The 22,223-nt window shown below is 41.3% G+C and overlaps 1 protein-coding gene across 3 annotated transcripts in view; it reads right to left on the minus strand.

Moving 5' to 3' along the window:
- The window catches only part of LRRK1 (leucine rich repeat kinase 1), a 142,331-nt gene that overhangs the window by 77,624 nt on the left and 42,484 nt on the right, over positions 1-22,223 (minus strand). For all 3 annotated transcript variants that reach the window (XM_042235020.2, XM_027956999.3, XM_042235019.2), the window contains 4 exons: positions 17,779-17,942; positions 9,886-10,057; positions 5,028-5,207; positions 4,477-4,625 (listed from right to left, as the gene is read on the minus strand). In XM_042235020.2, coding sequence (XP_042090954.1) covers positions 4,477-4,625; positions 5,028-5,207; positions 9,886-10,057; positions 17,779-17,942 — 665 coding nt within the window. The remainder of the gene's footprint in view (positions 1-4,476; positions 4,626-5,027; positions 5,208-9,885; positions 10,058-17,778; positions 17,943-22,223) is intronic.

A 22,223-nucleotide genomic window follows, 5' to 3' on the forward strand; every position in this document is an offset into this window, starting at 1 on the left:
AAAGAGTTTAGCAACTTTAAAGTGTTACTAGGATGGAGTAACTAGTATTTACATTTTAACATAAAAAACTATTGCTTTAGCTTTTGATGCTTAATCAGTCCTTATAGAGTTAATTGAGGGCTAATGGCACTATATAGTCAAGAAATGTATGCCCATTTGATCCTAATTTTCCCCACATCCTACTTTAACAAATTTAAAATATTGCTACCTTGTAAACCCCAAAGTCCAGGAGCATTAAGACTTGCCAGTCATAAAACTTGAGATGTCAAATATGAGTATCAGAACCTATGAAGTTTGTTCTTTTCAGAATTATTTAGAATGCGCACATATTAGGTCCTGGTAATGCCTGAAAGAAGTCTTCAAGTTGTAACTTTTTGCAGAAGGCAGTCCATCACATATTGTGTAAACTATCATAACTATTTAAAATTTAGTCTGAAGCACGATTGTGCTAAAACTTTAGGTTTTATGACTGTAACCTTGACCACATGGAACCAGGACCTCTTCTGTAAGCCCATCATTAAGAAAGTTGCGTATCTTATTCCAAACAAGTATTGGTTTATCTGGAACCTTTAGAGCCTTTTGCTATTGAACTGATTCTCAGCTAAACATTATGTCTGTTGTAACTTTGACAAGTATATCTACTTTTGTAATTTATCAGTGTTATATCTTTTTTGAAGTGTCAAATGCTGTGACTATGCAAAATAAAATATCATTATAATTTAAAGTGAAAAAAACACAATGCTGTTTATAAGAAATACACCTAAGACAAAGAAAAAACTGAATATAAAGGCTGGGAAAGCTTATACAAGGTGGATGCAAAGGAAAAAAGAGAAGTGTGCCATGTGCAGAGCAGACAACCGCAATTTTAAGGATAGAAGCTTTGACGGGGTTAAAGGCAGATATTTGACATAATGAATAGGTCCAAATGGGTTATAAAGCCATAAACCAGGAGTACAAACCAAAAACTTTCAGAACTATATGAAGAACTAGATAAAAATCAGTAGATGAGGAAACCAAGACCCAGAGATGTAAGGAACCAGATGGAGGTCTTAGAGCAGTGAGGCCTGGAGCCCAGATTAGAGCAGAGCCGGGAAGCCTCCCACCAGAGCCGTGCTTGACCACAAGACCATCAACCAAATATTCAGAGATGATGTCAAGACGGTTTCAGTACAGATAAAGGCCAAAGTAAATGAAGGAACAAACAAAATAAATCATTAAAAATAAATAAAATCTAGTGGCTCCATGAGGACCTTTAGAATATATAAAACCCCGACTAGCCTGATTAAATTTAAAAGAGAAAAAGTAAAACTGTTCAACATCATAAATCAATAACATGAATGAAAATATAACTACAGACATAGAAGGAAATAATTACCAAAAAAGGTAAATGTAACATGCCATGATGGCAAATTCAAAACTCTAAAGGAAATAGATGATTTTCTGCCAAAATATAACCTCTTGAACTGCATGTAAGCAAAAGCAGAGAACCTGAACTGACCAATGGTTTCAAAAGATGTCTGAAAACAAAGACCTGCTTTATCTAATCAACCATTAGCAATAAATAATTCCTATGAAACTTCTCCAAACTGTAATAAAATGGGAAGTTCTCCAAGTCATTCTGAAAAGCTAACATTGTCTGATACCAAAATCACAAAGACAATAGAAATAGAAAAGTATAGACCAATTACCTATAAATTATAGAAGCAAACATTGTAAATAAATTATCAATAGGTCAAATCCATCCATAATAACACCAATTAACATTTATTACAAGATTTAAATATTGGGGCAACACCTACTATCATTCATTAGAACGGCAGATGAAAGTAGAAAAACTATGTGAGTATATCCACAGCTGCTAATATAGATCCAATAAAATTCAGCAACTTTTCTTAATAAAAACCTAAGCAAAGAGGAATACATGGAAACTACCTAAATATAGCAATAGTCTATTTACCAAAAATGCTGACGCCAAGACCTTTAAAATCAGGAACAAGAGAGATACATCTGCTCTTTTCAGATGATTCAACTTTTGACATTTCTGCTAATACACAATAAGCCACAGAATAAAGTTAAATAAATATGAGAAAAGACAAGACAAACCTGCTTTGAATTTGCAGATAACTTGATATATACCTAAAAGTTTTGAGGAACTTCTCTGAAAACTATTAGAATTAATAAGAGAAGTTGGTAAGGGGATTGGGTAAAACAAATAAATAGACAGAAGAGCTTTCCTTCATATCAGCAATGTCAAGTTGGAAATGGGAAAGAATGATATATATTCCATTCAAACAATGGCAAAGACAATAAAAAACAAACAAAATAGGTTCAGGAAACCTTTATCAGGAAAACTATAAAATCCTATTAAAGGACCTAAATGCAGCGCAAGTCACCATGGAAGTTACCGTGGGAAATGCACAAAACGGAAAAAACAAATGTCTGACAACAGTTAGGGTATTTTTGAAAAAAGCAAATAAGGAGTAGAAAACTTGCATTAACCAGTCGTAAGGTTTAAATAAAATGCCTGTAATCAAAACAGCATGGCATTTGAACAGAAATAGATTAAAAGGCTAGTGGACCAGTGCAGAGAATCCCAAAATATATATAAATATATGTTGGAAGAAATGGCAATAGTGACATTTTAATCCAGAAGGAAAATCAAGTTTTACTTTAAAAAATATGCTGGAATATTTGATCATCCACGTGGAAGAGAGGAAAGTTAGATTCCCTCCCTCAAACCACATACACAAAGAAATACCAGGAAAACTAAGACCTAAAATGTAAAAAATAAAAGAGTCAAAATAGTATAAAAGACTCTAAGAGAATATTTACATAAAATTGAGGGGAAAATGACTTTCTTATATAACCTAAATGCCATAAAGTAAAAGATAGATATATTTGGTTATATATTCGCATATCTTCAGAGAAGGCAACGGCACCCCACTCCAGTACTCTTGCCTGGAAAATCCCATGGATGGAGGAACCTGGTGGGCTGCAGTCCATGGGGTCTTGAAGAGTTGGACACGACTGAGCGACTTCACTTTCACTTCTCACTTTCATGCATTGGAGAAGGAAATGGCAAGCCACTCCAGTGTTCTTGCCTGGAGAATCCCAGGGACGGGGGAGCCTGCTGGGCTACCGTCTATGGGGTCGCACAGAGTCAGACACGATTGAAGCGACTTAGCAGCAGTAGCAGTAGCAGTCGCATATCTTTGTTATCTCAAAAGATAAAAGACAAATAATGGATTGGGGAAAATATTGGAAACATCTATGATAAACAAAAATCTCTCATATGCAATAAGACTCTTCAAAATTAGAAGGAAAAGGTGAGTAATCCTTGAGAAAAATAATCAATAAACTGTAACAGGCAACTCACATAAGGGGAGACACAAATAATTTATGAGGATATGCAAAGCTGCTCAACATGATTAAGATAAGAAATACGGACATTAAAACAAGAAGATTCCATTTTTACCCATCAGAGTAATGAAAATTAAAATGCCGCTGGACACCCAGTGCTGGCCAGGGTGTGGGGAATAGAAATCCCCACGTCGCACTGGTAAGAGTGTTGAGTCACCACAGCGTTTGGGGAAGTGATTCCAAAACATCCACTTTCAGGACTTTGATCTACATAAGAAATACCCTAGAAATCAGGCGATATCACAAGGGCAAAACCCAGAAATAATCCAAATGTCCACCACCAGGAAAAGGGCCGAGGCAACTAAGCTATATTCACTCTAGATTTAAGGCACATATCGAAAAGAGCGAGATACAGCTACATTGACTGAACGAGGGGGAGTCAGTGATAGAGTGCTCAATGTAAAAAGCCAAATTGAAGATAATATAAGTAATGCAATCCTATTTTTGTTATTAAAATGGTAAATGAACTAGAACTAATTCCCGTATATGTTTTTTCCCAGTTTTATTGAGCTATAATTGACATATGACATTGTGTAAGTTATGACATGTTGATCTAATACATTTATACATTGTAAAATGGTTACTACTGTAGCCTTAGCTAACACCTGTACCATCCCACTTAATTACTATTTCTTTTTTTGTGGTGAGAACATTTATGATTTATTCTCTCAGAAACTTTCATGTATATAATACAGTGTTATTAGCTGTAATCACAGTGCTACACCTTAGCTCTCCAGGGCTTATTTATCATATGGCTAAACTGACCAACACTCCAGCTATATGACCAACATCTTCCCATGTGCCCCACCCCTCAGGCCTTGTCGAACCATCTACTGTTTCCATGGTTTGGCATTTTTAGTTTCCACCTATAAGTAAAAAACATGCAGTGCTTATCTTTCTCTGGCTGACTTCTTTCACTTGGCATAATGTCTTCAAAGTCCATCCACATCGTTACAAATGGAACCATGTCCTTCTTTCTCATGGTTGAAGAATAATCCGCTGTATGTAAACACCACCTCTTCCTTATCCATCCATCCACAGACAAAGACTACTCACCATTTTTCCCGGACAACTGCTGGGCAAGGCGCTTGCTTCAACAAAATACTTCCTGAGGAGATGTTTGCTGGGGTCAGGACTGTCCAGTAGAATGTAGGAGCAGAAAAAGGCTCCATGCCGAATCAGGAATATGGCAATATCTTCATTCCCTATAGGACAGAAAGCAGAGTGCTCAGGGCATTCAGGATGCAAAGTGTGTCACGGTCATCCAAAAGGCCAGACATGCATGTGCAACGAAAATGTAAAGGGCGTGAATGTTTCTGTTGCCTCCTTTGACTCCACAGGTGCCCATCAGTGAGAACACTTCTGTGGGGCTTTGCCCTCTGCAGCACCTCCGAGGAGAGTCGCGTTTGCCGTGGTTGGTCCCTGGCGCTGAAATCCCCTCGCAGGAGGGAATCAGGGGAAGGAAGGAGGATGCAGATCTTTTGAAGAAGAAGCCAAGAACAGAGCTGCAAAATGCCACACAGGACGCTGGAGAGCAGAAGGCGAGTGTGAAGGGCAGGCCCGCGTCTCTACAGCACAAAGGCTCTTGGGGCCTGACTGGGACCCACCTGACTTGATGGCCGCGTACAGCGGCAGGCGCACGATGACAGGGAACTCGTTCTTCCTGACTGCATAGCTCTCCGGGTCGGCCCCGTAGGTCAGGACCAGGAGCTTCACCACTGCCAGGTGCCCCTGCTGGCAGGCCAAGGCCAGCATCCAGTTCAAGAGCCGCTGGGGGCTGCAGGGACCTGCATGGATGACAGGACAGAGAGAGGGCGGCTGAAGGGACAGTTGTTCCTGCTCTGAAATCCCCTCCAGCCACGGCCCTGTTTCCAGCTGAAAGTCGCTTATGTCCAGTTGACAGTGTCCATGGAACAGCCCCTCTGAACTGCATGTGACATTTCCCCACATCACTATAAACCCACCTGCCCGTCAAATAACACCCGCTGGGGAAAAGTAGCATTCAGAACAGCACATGCAGTGAGATCGTGATGAAAAACTGTGTGGAAATAAGACTAGGAAGAACCACCCTCCCTCCGAGCTGCAGAGTTCTCTCCAGGTGGTAGGATGGTGAGATGACCTTATTCTCTGCCTCATCCCCAGCCCTGACCACAGCCCTGGAGCAGCGTCACACACAGGGACACAGGTTTTGGAGACAGGTGACTTAGGATTAAAATATTTCAGCTGTGTCATCTGGGGCAAATTTCTGATCCTCTCTGTGGCTCAGTTTAACCATAAGTAAAACGGGAAGAGGAACACCCTGTCTTCCAAGTTTAATGTGGGGATTAAATGACATTGTGTATGTCAAGTACTTGACTCAATAAACTGTCGCAACATCTGGCAAGTGCCTGATATAACTCACTGTGGTATGTCATTATGTTCCTAGAGTAGCAACACTTTCTGCTTTCCCGAATTATCTGTAATATACATACACCACTTTCATAAGTTAAAAAATACTTTGATGAAGAAACAGATCAGCCTAAAACTTAAGAGAACTGCTCCCTAAAAGAACTGCCTACTTAATTCCAGGATGAAATAAACACACTGAACAGGGACAGCATGGGCTGAAATGTCACAGTATCTTCAAGTTCAAAGTAATGCAAGGTCTTTTGGATCTGGCTGCCATGGAAAAATGATCTCATCCCCCACGTGGACACTTCCCAATTGCATCATAACACTCATTTCCGGAGGTGGAGAGTTCTCAGGAATCAAAGTGCTCTGGAGCCTGGAGAGAGTGTCTCTCTCTGTGTCATAGGAAACTGACCAGGAAATGGGGTGAGGAAGAGAAGGCAAGAATTAAAACTCAGTACACAAGGTACCTGGCATCATGTCTGGGGTGCAGCAGGTGCTAAATAAATATCCCTTCTTTGCCCTCAATTGATGACTAAAATGAGCAATTCAAAGGAGGAGGTACATGAGCAGAAAACAGATTACCCCTAACTCTGTTACGACCAGATATCCAGCTGTGAGAAATGTGGTTGTCATTCTGCTAACTTCTGCTGAGGATGGAGTATGTCAGTCTCAGGAGGCAGGCCCTGTATTTCACAGTCATCATTTTAATATGAGGAGACCAAAGCTCAGGGACAGTTGGGAACTTGCTGAAGGTCCAACAGTTGGTAAAGGCAAAGTCAAGCCTTAAGTTCTGCTTTACCCGAAACCAAAGGGTACTATCTTAACCATACAAACCCCTGTGTGTATTCTTTGAGGCCCCAATCCAGCTCAAAGAGCCCCATTTTGGTTTCCATCTTTCCACCTCCTATTTCTCATCAGCCCTGCTGAGCTACAAGACCAGGAATTACATAATGATGTCCTTCAAGTGATGTTCATAATTACACTGTGATGTACCCACCCACCATGGACCTCTCGTCCCTCCTCTTCTTGGACCCGCCCTTGTTCTCCAGCTGCCTCTTACCTTACCTTACTCCTGACAAGGGCCACCCTCCCTACAGGCTGGGAATTCCCAGAGGACAGACACTGTTCTGACCATCTCTGCACCCCCACAGGGCTCAGCACAGTGCCCTGAACTCTTTCAGTCCCACTAGCTCTGTCTCGAGTTGAATTAAAGACAGGACACCCCAGGAGCTGCTGAAAACCATGCTCAGCTCCAACATACTCAGGTCCAGCCAAGCTCCCCTCTCTGCAAAAGCCGGCAAACCAGGTTCTTCCCTTGCTTGTCTGCCAAGTAAACGCCTACTCAGTCTGCAAAGCCCAGTTGAGATGGCGACTCCTTCTGAAGACCCCAGCCTGCGCGCAGACAAGACCAGCCCCTGATGCATGGCCACAAACGACTGTGCAGACATTTCAACTTCTGCATGGTTGCACCACACAGTTACTCTTTCCTGCCTCAGTTTCCTCTGCTGGACCAGGAGCTACTAAAGGGCTGGGCCCACCTTTTTAAAAAGCCTCTGTGTCTTTCAGGTTCTGCAGTGTGTCCAGTACTTGGCAAATGCTCAACAAATGGAAGCTGTCCAATGAGTGAGTCAGCTGGCATAGACTCTTTGGGGCAAGAACAGAGCTACTCGTGGGGATTCCTGAGGAGAAAGAATCAGCCACTGGCACCTCAGGGGCTCCTCTCTGTCTTCCCATACCTTGCGTGACCCAATCTGTGTCTATGGGCCCTAATAGTGCCCTGATTTCTGTTCATAAACTCATTCTTCCTCCAGGCATATGAGGGGCATGCCAGCTTGGAACCAAATCTGAGCACAAATCTACCTCAAAGGACACAGTCAGACACTCTCTTAACAGTAAAAAAAAAAAAAAAAAAAAAAAAGTGAAAAGTGAAAGTCATTCAGTCGTGTCTGACTCTTTGCAACCCCATGGACTATACAGCCCATGGAATTCTCCAGGCCAGAATACTTGAGTGTATAGCCTTTCCCTTCTCCAGGGGATCTTCCCAACCCAGGGATCGAACCCAGTTCTCCAGCACTGCATGAAGATTCTTTACCAGTTGAGCTATAAGGGAAGCCCAAGAATACTGGAGTGGGTAGCCTATTCCTTCTCCAGAGGATCTTCCCGACTCAGGAATCGAACTGGGGTCTCCTGCATTGCAGGCAGATTCTTTACCAAGTGAACTATTAGGGAAGCCCTTAACAGTACTACTGCATAATCTGTGGTGTGTTTGTGTGTGTGTATGTGTGCGTGTGTTAGTTGCTCAGTCATGTCCGACCCGTTGCAACCCTATAGCCTGAAGCCTGTCAGGCTCCTCTGTCTGTGGGATTTTCCAAGCAAGGATCCTGGAGTGGGCTGCCATTTCATAATTTGTGGGGTCCCATGTAAAACTTAAAATGGGGTCCCTTGTTTAAAAATTATTACAAATTTCAAGAGGGTAACTGCAGAGTGTAGTGGGCTTCCCAGGTGGCGCTACGGGTAAACAATATGTTTGCCAATGCAGGAGACCTTAGAGACGTGGGTTCGATCCCTGGGTTGGGAAGATCCCTTGGAGGAAGGGATGGCAACCCACTCCAGTATTCTTGCCTGGAGAATCCCACAGACAGGGGAGCCTGGCAGACTACAGTCATAGGACTGCAAAGAGTTGGACACAACTGAAGTGACTTAGCAGGCATGCTCACAAACCAAGTGTGGGGCCCTTCTAAGTACGGGGCCCTGTGTGACTGCACTGTCACATACCCATGAAGCTGGCCCGACTCCCTTGCAACATTCTAACTCCCAAAGCCCACTGCTAAGACAATGCCTCAGCCTACAGCTGTAGCAATAACTGTAACAGATCCAAGACCATTACAGGGAATAAAGGAGAACAGGATGCCTGAGTCTACCAGAGGAAAACATTACTTGTTATTAAGAAAGCAACATAGCAAGCAACATCCAGACAATGTAATATTATCCAGTGATAAAATATGTGTGCGTGTGTGTGTGTATGTATGAGCTCTCAAGTCGTGAAAAGACATGGAGGAAACTGGAATGCATACTGCTAAGTGAAAGCAGCCTATCTGAAAAGGCTCAACTATATGTCATTCTGGAAAAGGCAAAACTATGAAGACAGTAAAGAGATCGGTGGTTGCCGGGAGCTGAGAAAGAGATGAACAGGTGGAACAGGAGGGCAGTGAAATGATTCTGCCTGATACAGTAATGGTCCATATACGTCATTACACATTTGTTACCAGTCATAGAATATACAACCCTAGTACAAACTATGAGCTCCCATTGGTAATAACGCATCAATAGTGGTTCGTTCATCAATTTTAACAACTGTACCATTCTCATACAAAACATCAATAACAGGGAAACTGTGGAGGGTGGTATATGAGAATTCTTGGTACTTGCTCAACAATTTTTCTTTAAACCTAAAACTGCTTTAAAGAATACCCCCAGATTTCTGGATCTGGATCGGTAAACAGTGTGACGACATAAACATTTTGGAGTGCAGCGCCCCATCCCCTGCCAATGTCTGTCTGGTTCCTAGGAAAAGAGGGTCCCTGAAGGACTTCCCTGGTGGTCCAGTGGTTAAGAATCTGCCTTCCAATGGAGAGGACGCTGGTTCAATCCCTGTTTGGGGAACTAACCCCACATGCTGTGGGGCAGCTGAGCCAGTGCGCCACAGCTGGATAGAAGCTTGCGTGCAGCAACGGGGATCCTTCGTGCCACAACGAAGACTCAGTGAAGCCAAACAAATAAGGAAATAAGTATTTTTTCAAAAACAGGGTCCCTGAGCAGGGGTGAAGAACTCACACCCTGGGACCTACCTGGCAAATGAGTGAAGTGGCTCAGTTGTATCTGACTCTTTGCAACCCCATGGATGGTAGCCCACCAGGCTCCTCTGTCCATAGGATTTTCCAGGCAAGACTACTGGAGTGGGTAGCCATTTCCTCCTCCAGGGGATCTTCCCACCCTGGGGATCGAACTCGAGCCTCCCGCACTGCAGGTGGGTGCTTTACCGGCTGAGCCACCAGGGAAGCAAAGCCTCTTTACCTGGCAAAGACTCGAGTAGCTCCTGAACGACATCAGTGTGCCCGAACTGTGCTGCCACCACAGCGGGGTTGTCGTCGGTGGGCTCCGTCCGTAGCTCCACCAGCCTCTCAGTGAGAAGATACCGGACGGTCTCCAGGTCACCATGGGCTGCAGAGATACTCAGGAGCTGGCTCTGGTTAAAACAGAGCAGGGACAAGACATCAGCAAGAAGAGTGCCTTTGGGAACTGCCAGGAAAATCGACTCTAAAGGTTCACCGAGCCCACGGGCAAGTCTGGGACTGTGCTGCCCAGGACGGCAGGACCAGTCACGTGTGGCTGTTAAGGCTTGAAACATGGCTCATGCAAAGTGAGATGTGCTGAAAATGTAAAATCATATGTGATTTCAAAGTTCAGTTCAGTTGCTCAGTCGCATCCGACTCTTTGCAACCCTAAGCAGCATGCTGAGCTTCCCTGTCCATCACCAACTCCTGGAGCTTGCTCAAACTCACGTCCATCGAGTCAGTGATGCCATCCAACTATCTCTTCCTCTGTTGTCCCCTTCTCCTCCTACCTTCAGTCTTTCCCAGCATCAGGGTCTCTTCCAGGTGATTTCAAATACTTACTACAAAAACAGTAAACTATCTTGTCAATATTTTCTGGGGCTCTAAAATCACAGTGGATACTGACTGCAACAAAGAAAATTAAAACACACTTGTCCCTCGGAAGGAAAGCTATGACAAACCTAGATGTGTATTAAAAAGCAGAGACATATTTTGCTGACAAAGGTCCATATAGTCAAAGCTATGGCTTTTCCAGTAGTCATGTATGGATGTGAGAGTTGGACCATAAAGAAGGCTGAGCGCTGAAGAATTGATGCTTTCAAATTGTGGTGCTGGAGAAGATTCTTGAGAGTCCCTTGGACTGCAAAGAGATCAAACCAGTCAATCCTAAAGGAAATCAGTCTCGAATAATCACTGGAAGGACTGATGATATAGCTGAAGCTCCAATACTTTGCCCACCTGATGCAAAGAGCCAACTCATTGCAAAAGACCCTGATGCTGGAAAGATTGAAGGCAAAAGGAAAAGGAGGCAGCAGATGGTTAGATAACTTAGACAGTATCACCAACCCAAGAGATTTGAGTTTGAGCCAGCTCTGAGAGATAGTGAAGGACAGGGAAGCCTGGTGTGCTGCAGTCCATGGGGTTGCAAAGAGTCAGACACGACTTACTGACTGAAAAACAAAAACAATCTTGTCAATAATTTTTATATTGATTACATGTTGAAATGATCATCTTTAGTATATTCTGCTTAAATAAAACAGAGAATTAAAGTTTACCTGTTTTGTGAAATTTGACCCATATCTGTGCTTTAGTTAACAATATTGTATCACAGGTTAACTTCCTATTCTCTTACAAGATGATATTTCTTTATATTTTCAGAATTGTATTAGAATACTATTAATAGTTATATAATCGCAATAGTAAAAGATGTTCATCAGTTTTCACAATTAATAGTCAGACAAAAAATAAAAGATAATTATAATTGCAAGCCATAATGGAAACATGATTAACCTAACAGTATAAAATAATTACAATTTGAGGCATTAAGCAGAGTGATGTGGTACATGGAAGTACATATATGCACATGTTTTCATCCACCCAGCCAGTCCATGTCTTTTGGTTGGTGCATTTAATCTATTTACATTTCAGTTAAGTTTGATATGTATGATCCTATTACCACTTTCTTAATTGCTTTGGATTTATTCTTTGTAGGCATTTTCCTTCTTTTGTGTTTCCTGCCTAGAGAAGTTTCCTGTAGCATTTATTGTAAAGCTGGTTTGGTGGTGCTGAATTCTCTTAACTTTTGCTTGTCTGTACAACCTGATTTTGACATCAAATCTGAATGAGGTGTTGCTGGGTAGAGTATTCTTGGTTGTAGGTTCTTCCCTTTCATCACTTTAAATATATTGTGCCATTCATTTCCGGCTTGCAGAGTTTCTGTTGAGAAATTAACTGATAATCAGATGAGAATTCCCCTGTATGTTATTTGTCATTTTTTCCTTGTTGCTTCTAATATTTATCTTTGTCTTTAATTTTTGTCAGTTTGATTACTATTTAATATGTGTCTCAGTGTGTTCCTCCTTGGGTTTATCCTGCCTGGGACTCCATGCTTCTTGGACTTGGTTGACTATTTCTTTTCCCATGGTAGGGAAGTTTTCAGCTCTTACCTCTTCAAATACTTTCTTGGGTCCATTCTCTCTCTCTTCTCCTTCTGAGACCCCTATAATGCAAATGTTGGTACACTTAACGTTTTCCCAGAACATTCTTAGGCTGTCTTCATTTTTTTTCATTCTTTTTTCTACATTTTATTTTACAGCCGTAATTTCCATTACTCTCTCTTCCAGGTCACTTATCCATTCTACCTGTGGTTCTGCTGTTGATTCCTTCTAGGGTATTGTTCACCTCTGTTTGTTTGTTCTTTAGTTCTTCTAGGCCTTTGTTAAACATTGCTTGCATCTTCTCCATTCTTTTTCCGAGATCCTAAATCAACTGGATCAAATTGCCAACATCTGTTGGATCATTGAAAAAGCAAGAGAGTTCCAGGAAAACTACTTCTGCTTCACTGACTACACCAAAGCCTTTGACTTGTAGATCATAATAAACTGTGGAAAATTCTTAAAAAGATGGGAATACCAGACCACCTGACCTCCCTCCTAATAAATCTGTATGCAGGTCAAGAAGCAACAGATAGCACTGGACATGGAACAACAGATTGGTTCCAAACAGGAAAAGCAGTACGTCAAGCAAGGTTGTATATTGTCACTGTGCTTATTTAACTTATATGTAGAGTATATCATGTGAAATGCTGGGCTGGATGAAGCACAAGCTGGAATCAAGATAGCCAGGAGAAATATCAATAAACTCAGATACACAGATGACACCACCCTTATGTCAGAAAGCAAAGGAGAACTAAAGAGCCTCTTGATGAAAGTGAAAGAGGAGAGTGAAAAAGTTGGCTTAAAGCTCAACATTCAGAAAACTAAGATCATGGCATCAGGTCCCTTAACTTCATAGCAAATAGATGAGGAAACAGTGACAGACTTTATTTTAGGGGGCTCCAAAATCACTGGAGATGGTGACTGCAGCCATGAAATTAGGACACTTGCTCCTTGGAAGAAAAGTTATGACCAACCTAGACAGCATATTTAAAAGCAGAGATATTACTTTGCCAAAAAAGGTCCATCTAGTCAAGGCTATGGTTTTTCCAGGAGTCATGTATGGATATGAGAGCAGGACTATAAGGAAAGCTGAGTGCCGAAGAATTGATGCTTTTGAACTGTGGTGCTGGAGAAGGGCTTGAGAGTCCCCTGGACTGCAAGGAGATCCAACCAGTCCATCCTAAAGGAGATCAGTCCTGGATATTCACTGGAAGGACTGATGCTGAAGCTGAAACTTCAATACTTTGGCCACCTGATGCAAAGAACTGACTCATTTGAAAAGACCCTGATGCTGGGAAAGATTAAAGGCAGGAGCATCACTGACTCGATGGACATGAGTTTGAGCAAGCTCCGGGAGTTGGTGATGGACAGGGATGCCTGGTGTGCTGCAGTCCATGGGGTCACAAAGAGTTGGACACACTGAACAACTGAACTGAAATCATCTGTGCTATTATTATTTTGAATTCTTTTTCTGGAATGTTGCCTATCTCCATCATGTAGTTGTTTTTCTGAGGTTTTATCTTGTTCTTTCATCTGGGAGGTAATCGTCTGCCTTTTCATTTTGATTAAATTTCTGTGGCTGCAGTTTATGTTTTGGAGCCTCTAGGATTGTAGTTCTTCTTGCTTCTTCTGTCTGTCCTCTGGTGGATGAGGCTGTTGGGAAGGACTGGTATGGGGAAAAACTGGGTCTTGTCCTGGTGGGCAGGGTCATGCTCAGTAACACTGTAATCTGCTGATGGGTGGGGCTCCCTCCCTATTAGCTGTTTGGCCTGAGGTGACTCAGCCCGGGAGTTTATAGGCTCTATGGCAGGGTTAATAACCACTTCCAAGAGGGCTTGCTTGCCAAGGGGCACCTCCCAGAACTGCTGCTGCCAATGCCTCTGTCCCCGTGGCAAGCCACTGCTGACCCACACCTCCATGGGAGACCCTTCACTGTTCATTATGTGCACATTGTATTTAGTTGCATTGAGCGGTTTCAGCTACATGTAACAGGTTCTGATAAATTCTCCTTTCATTTTTAAACTGTTAGAAATATTTTCTAATTTTCCTTGTTATGGTTTCTTAGATACACCCATCATTTAAAAGTGGACATTTATTTTCCAAATACATGGAGTTTTTAAAGTATCCTTGATGCTAATTTCTCATTTTGATGTTAGCTTCTCATTTCAATTCTTTCTTCTCTGCAATCACCTTCTGTGTTTTCTCTGTCTTTTAACCTTCTTGAGGTTTTCAATGGCTAAGTCTCTTGGTAACTGTCACATTACACTTGAACATATGTGGGTTATTTTCAAATATCTTTTGATACTGATTTCTAACATAAGTGCACAGTGATAAGAGAACAGACTCTGTATGACTTCAATACCTTTGACCATGAAAGTTTTACCCTTTGTTTTACGTCCCTGGATATGTTCCAGCGTCTCCTGGTTTATGGTCTGTGGTGACTTCAATAGAACTTGTACCCTGCGTTGTGTGACCACTGTATACATCTTAATAATGTTGACTTGATTCACAGTGCTTCTCAGGTCTACTATATCCTTCTACTTTCATGTCCAGTTATTCTATTAACTTTTGAGGGTTTGATTTATTTTGAAATTCCAACTAAAAGCCTTAATTTATCTACTTAAAAAATTGTAATACATAGTAGAACTATATGTAACTTTGTTCTGCATTTTTCAAGTCTTCTGTAAATGTGTTATAATACTATCATAATTTTAAAAATTAAGAATTAAGAAAAGTTTACCTGTTTTTGTTTAGTTTTTTAATGCTACTTCTAGAAAACTTGACCTTCTAAGTGTCTCATATTCTATTTCTTTGGAACAGCATCATTGTTCTGCCAAAAGTTTTCACTTTCGTCTCAGGTTCAGATTTGTTAACAAATTATATTATATAGTTATATATATATATATATATATATATATCTTCATCATATACAAATTAACAATACAAATATTTATTAGAGAATTATCTAGTCTACTTTCAATACAAAGTAAAAGGGGAAAAAAAAGGAATAGCAGAGGAGAGCAATAGTATATACACCATGAAACTGAATTTGCTGACGTCCGGACTTAAACATGCCTTCCCAGGTGGTGCTAGTGGTAAAGAAACTGCCTGCCAATTCAGGAGATGCCAGAGGTGCAGGTTCAATGGGAAGTTCTGTGTGACGGCAGTCTGGAGTTCCATTTGGGAAAAAGGTCCTAGGCAGTGCGACTGCTCTGTGGGTAACACTTTGGACTGTTGCTTCTTGAGTCCCCGCTTACAATCCCCAGGCCACAAACGATGGGCCAACAACTTTGACCTGCTCCAGTTCTCCCATAAGAAGAGAGGTTTCGACCACATATACTGTGAATTCATAATGGGAGGAATCAAAAATGCTCAGTTCAGTTCAGTCACTCAGTTACATCTGACTCTTTGTGACCTCATGGACTGCAGCACGTCAGACTTCCCTGTCCATCACCAACTCTTGGAGCTTGCTCAAACTCATGTCCATTGAGTCGGTCATGCCATCCAACCATCTTATCCTCCGTTGTCCCCTTCTCCTCTCCTGCCTTCAGTCTTTCCCAGCATCAGGTCTTTTCCAACGAGTCAATTCTTCGCATCAGGTGGCCAAAGTATTGGAGCTTCAGCTTCAATATCAGTCTTTCCAATGAATGATTCAGGACTTACTGCCTTTTGAATTGAATGGTTTGATCTCCTTGCAGTCCAAGGGACCCTTAAGAGTCTTCTCCAACAACACAGTTCAAAAGCATCAGTGCTTCAGCACTCAGCTTTCTTTATGGTCCAACTCTCACATCCATACATGACTACTGGAAAAACCATAGCTTTGACTAGATGGACCTTTGTTGGCAAAGTAATGTCTCTACCTTTTAATATGCTGTCTAGATTGGTCATAACTTTTCTTCCAAGGAGCAAGTGTCTTTTAATTTCATGGCTACAGTCACCATCTGCAGTGATTTTGGAGCCCAAGAAAATAGTCTGTCACTGTTTCCATTGTTTCCCCATCTATTTGCCATGAAGTGCTGGGACCGGATGCCGTAACTTTAGTTTTTTGAATGTTGAGTTTAAAGCCAACTTTTTCACTCTCCTCTTTCACATTCATCAAAAGGCTCTTCAGTTCCTCTTCACTTTCAGCCATAAGCATGGTATAATCTACCTCTCTGAGGTTATTGACATTTCTCCTGGCAATCTTGATTCCAGCCCGTGCTTCATCCAGCCCAGTATTGCTATTGATGTACTCTGCATATAAGTTAAATAAGCAGGGTGACAATATACAACCTTGAAGTACTCCTTTTCCTGATTTGGAACCAGTCTGTTGTTCCATGTCCAGTGCTAACTATTACTTCTTGACCTACATACTGATTTCTCAGGAGGCAGGTCAGGTGGTCTGGTATTTCCATCTTTTAAGAATTTTCCAGTTTGTTGTGGTCCACACAGTCAAAGGCTTTGGCATAGTCAATGAAGCAGATGTTTTTCTGGAATTCTCTTGCTTTTTCTATGATCCAACAGATGTTGGCAATTTGATCTCCGGTTCCTCTGCCTTGTCTAAATCCAGCTTGGACATCTGAAAGTTCTTGGTTCACATACTGCTGAAGCCTTGCTTGGAGAATTTTCCAAAAATGCTCTCTTCTCAATAATTATCAAGCACATTGAACTTGACCATTTTCCCAAAAAAATTCTCTTACAACTTTCAGAACAGACTGGAGGTTTAGTAACTGAGCTATTTCCAACTATTAATTAAATGAAGACCTTAAACCTGTGCTAATCAAAGTATTGCACACAAAACATCAATAAAGTGCTCTCTTGGTTTACAGCCAATAAGAATTTCCCACAAGGACCAGAACATGGCAATGATCTTCCCAAGCTGTAGGCCAGCAAAAGGGTTGATCTCTACAGGCTTTTGGAAAAAGTTTGGCATATGTTTCAAAATTTTAAAAAGGCTCTTACCCACATTCTCAATTTTTGCAAATCTACCTAAGTGAAGAAAATAGCTGACAATAAGAAAACGATTAGGCAAAAAACATTCAGTATAGTATTATTTAAAGTAATAAAAAATTAGAAACAATCCAAATATCTAACCAAAAGGAGTAGCCAGATAAATGAGAGTGTCTCTACCAGATGGAATGTCATGTATCCACTGAAGGTGATGCCCATAAGGAACCTACAGTCATACAGAAAATGGCTCATATAATATTAGGTAAGAGAAAGCAGTATGCGAAACTATACATAAATAAGACTGCATCTATATTAGAAACAATAAAAACAAAAAACGAATATTCAGATCAGCAACTCGGAACAGAGTATACCGAAAATGCTCAGTGGGATTGTTTGGATGATTAATTTTGGTTCTTTTTCCCTTTACTTTTATATGTTTTAAAATTTTTCAGTTTGCACATGTGCTATTTTATAGTGGAAGAAAGTATAAAAGACTATATTAGGTTAAACCCTCGATTGTCAATTTTGTCCTTCTCCTTTCTGTGACCCCTTCCTGCCCCTGGGAATGATGGTGCAGCGTGCTCACCCGACAAGCTGAGCAGTCCACTCGAAAGCACTGACACCAGGAGGTTTACATGAGAAACAAGGTATTCAGAACCCAGGAAATATCCCCATTATTATAATGATAACAAGAAAATAATTTTCATGGTAACCTTCACTCAACCAGGGTCCTGAGTTCTGGCAAGAAGGGCTGGCATAGACCGTACCTTTTCCAGCTGGGATGTGCTCTCGTCACAAGCTTCTCGGAGCAGATGCTGGGCTCTGCTGACGTCTCCTTGCCTGTATGCATCATGAATGCCTTCCGTCCTGGGGCTCTGCACTATGGGCTCACCGCCTGGCATGGAGAGTTTGCTGCCCATGTCCCCAGCACCTGGGTGAACAGAGGCACACACATAACATCATCTCCACTGCCAGTGCTGCTTATGGGAACCACCAGCCAGAAGAGCAGGATGTGCTTTAGCCAGAGAGGGTTGCTCTGAAATGCTGCCACTCTCACGCAGCACAGCCAACTTCAGCACCTGCCCCCTGTGGAGGCACTTCCTGCATGGAGCCAGAGGTGACGGCGGTGGGGGGGGGGGTGGCTGGAAGATTCTGGAGTGAGACAATGCCTGGAGAGCGGGTTCAAGTCCCCCAGGGCAGCTGCCTGGCAGTCTGGTCTCACCAACACCACCACCAACTGCCCCACTGCTATGTCCCTCAGAGGGATATGGTATCCCGTGGAGGAAGAAAGGCAAGTCAAAACCTGAGCGTGTGGAAATCTAGACCCTCTCTGCCTGGAAAATGCCACAAAGGGCATGGGATTTAGAATGGCAGCCCTTACTCCATACTTGCTGGGTCTGAAGACACAGACGTGAAACCAGTCAGCCCTTGGAGCTCCCACTCTAGAATGGCTTTATAATTAGCAGTCTGTAGATCCCAGAAGGCTTCAGAGACTTCCTGCACATCCTAAAGTTGCACAGAAAATTGTGCATGTATGTGTGTGTGTGTGTGTGTGTGCGCACATTTCTCTGGGAAGAAAATTCAAGGTTCTTACTAGATTTGCAAATGTGTTACTGAACCACAGTCTAAAGTTCTGTCTCTATCATAGAAAAGACTGCAATGAATGAGTAGTTACATTTTGATTGTGTTAAGTGGCAGCAAAAATGAGGACAGAATTCAAAAATCATTCTTGGCCAAGTTCACACAGCTTGTAAGAGGCAAATCGTGACTGGTGTTTGGTTCACCAGCTCTTAGGCTGGGGCTAACCCCACTCCATCTCTTTGAAGAGATGAAAAAACAGGCTTTTTTTTCATGTAAAAATGTAAATGATGAGGAAGGTTGCCTTCCAAACATTCACATCACAAAAGCAAATCACATTACAGCAGCTAACATTTGGAACAAAGTTTTTTTTCAATATCTATTTACAATAGGATAAAAATTACATGTTTAGAAATAAATTTTTAAAATGATGGATAAGATCTATATCCTGAAAACTATAAACGTTGCTTAGAGAAGTTAAATAAGACCTATATAAATGGAAAGACATCTCATGTTCAGGGATTAAAACAATCAATACTATTACGTCTCAATTCTCTCCAATTTTATCTATAGATTCAATATAATCCCAATCATAATTCCAATAGGATTTGAGGGGGATAAAATTGACAACCTGATCCTCAAATTTGTTCAAAAATTCAAAGGAGTTACCCCAAACAATCTTGAAAAATAAGAGTTGGAGGATCTACACTACTTGATTTCAAGTCTTACATAAAACTACATAATAATCAAAGCAGTGTGCTACTAGTATATACAAATTTATCTGTGGAACAGAATAGCTTCTCAACTTTCTGTTGGGAAATAGACTCATACTTGTACATCCAATTAATTTTTGATAAGGGTGCCAACACAATGAGAAAAGCAAAAATTTTTTCAATAAATCGTGCTGGGACAACTGGACATCATTAAATAAAATGGGATGCTGACTCCTACTTCTCACCCCACACAAAAATTACTTTGAAATGGATCATGGATTTAAACATAAAGGTTAAAACCGTAGTGCTTCTAGGAAAAAATATCACAGGAGGACATTTTTATGACTTCAGAGTAGGCAAAGCTTTCTTCGATGGGACACAGAAAGTCCTAAACATAAAAGGAAAAAATTGCTAGTTAGACTTCAACAAAATTTAAAACTTATGCTCATCAGAAGGTTGATCTACCATTTAAAAACTATTTACCATTTGACAATGCGTAGGCAAGTTACATACTGGAAAAAAATATTCGCAAAACATACACCCAAAAAATGAATAGTATTCAGAAAACAGGAAGAGCTCCTATAACCTGGTAATAAAGGATAAACAATCCATTAAAAACAAGCAAAGATTTGAATAGCAGAAGAGATTCAAAAAGCTCAATATCATTAGTCATCAGGGAAATGAAAATTAAACACCACTACAATCCCACAAAAGTCAGAAATTTAAACAGACTGACAATACTTGGTGAGGATATGGAGAAACCAGAACACTCATACCTTATTGGTTGCGTCTAAAATTGTACAACCACTTTGGAAACACGTCTAGTGGTTCCTTCCGAAACTAAGTACACACCTATCCTATGACTCCCTTATTCTATTCTTAGATATTTACCCAAGAAAATATGTCTAAAAATATATCCAATAATGTTTATATTAAATGCCATTCATGGCATTTTCAAACTGTAAAGGTGTTCATCAAAAGGAATTCAATAAATAACTCCCACAGTATAGTGACTACTCAGCAATCAAAGGATTAAACTGCTGATCCATGAAATGATTGATGGGAATCTAAAAACACACTGCTGAATGAAAGAATGACGTCATAAAACGATCCCATTTATATGCTGTTCTGATCTATGGTGGGGAAAAAAATCAGAATAGTGGTTCCTGAGGCTGGGCATGAAGTTTACCAGAAAGGGGGCACCAGGAAATCGTTTGGGCATGGTTCTATATCTTGGTGACCTTTTCAGTACACAGGTGCTGGTTTTTGTCAAAACTTATCAAATAGTCCAATGAAGCTATATACATTTTTTAATATAAATTTTATCTAAAAATTATAAACAATATTAAACTATAGCGAATAAAATGAATACTAAAGTATTTGAGGGTGAAAAGTACAGATATTTCCAACTTAATTTGAGATGCATTAATAATAACAGATTGATAGGTGGACAGAAGAACAGAGAGATGGATAGAAATGAGAGTAATTTCAGAAAGTGTTAATGGTAGAATTTCGGTGGTGGGTATATGGTCATACATAGTTCAGTCCTTTCAGTTTTACTGTATGTTCAAAACTTTTCACAACAAAGTCTTGGAAGAAGTAAATCAGAATAACGTACCCTAAATGCAAGGCCTGCCATATGGCATACTGAACGAGTTCCACCGCCAGTGCAGAAAAATCCTGCTTGGGGAGAAAGGGAAAGACAAACTGCTTACAGTAAAGGTCCCTGATACCATTCAGAGTCTTTGAAGCTCACTCTAAGCCATGACTGTTTCCAAGACAGCCATTCTGAAAACCCACGTTAAGTGGATTTCAGGAGCATCACTCACAATCTGCACCCTTCCCAAAACATGAATGCAAGACTGCTGTGCTTAAATGGAGTTTACTGGGGTTTGGGCTGTGTATTTTTAGAAAGAGGAATCAGAAAAGGGTATAGTATGTAAGAGGTTACATGTTAGGCAGCTTCCCAGGTGGCGCTAGTGGTATAGAATCTGCCTGCCAGAGCTGGAGACACAAGAGATGCAGGATATTGGGAAGATTCCCTGGAAAAGGAAATGGCACCCCACTCCAGTATTCTTGCTTGGAAAATCCCATGGACAGAGGAGCCTGGTGGACTACTGTCCATGGGACCGCAAAGAGTCAGATGTGGCTAAACACACACAATTCAAGGCAGCTTCACGTCTCAACATACACTAACAATCCTCGTTATCTATTATTTTTTAATATTTGTAGTTATCTTTTATTTACCATTTCTTGCCGGGGGCCAGCGTGAGGAACTCCGCCCATGGCGAAGGTCATGAGGAAGGAGGCTAGGCATATGCAAAGGCGTGATCAAGCCTCAGGAAACCCCCTGTTCCTGAGCATCTACCCCAAAACCAGAATTTGTTTTATGCTCTCACCTACACCTCTGACTTTACGGGGGGCTCCCCCCATAACCATTTCTCTTGGAGAAGGAGTTAACATGCAGCTCCAAGGCAATAAAAATTCCTGGGCGTGACAAGAGTGTTTCAGCTTACGGACTCCTCTGAAGGTTATCTAGCCCACCTGTATAGGTTCCTCCGGCCACATGTGATTGTTTACAGCCTCCCAACCTGAGAGACACGAGATGTTTTAGACTTACTAAAGGCGAATTCTTTTGGGGAGTTAGAAATTATTAGTATAGTGGGTTGGTTAGGAATTATATTGGTGAAGGGTTTTTCATTTGTTGTGTCAATAATTGCTGCTAATTCCCTGTCCTGTGTGGGACAAGGATGTCTCAGGTCAAACCTCTCTGCTGACAGACTAGCTTGTGTGACAGGATTATCCATACTCCTGCCACTACGCACATGATTGTTTACTACCTCTCAACCATAAACAGCAGAGAGCTTTGGAGTATTTTGAGAGTCTTAATTAGCATAGGGCTTTTTCTTCTTGTTGAGTCA

Source organism: Ovis aries, chromosome 18 (assembly GCF_016772045.2).
Source record: "Ovis aries strain OAR_USU_Benz2616 breed Rambouillet chromosome 18, ARS-UI_Ramb_v3.0, whole genome shotgun sequence".
Lineage (NCBI taxonomy): Eukaryota > Metazoa > Chordata > Mammalia > Artiodactyla > Bovidae > Ovis > Ovis aries.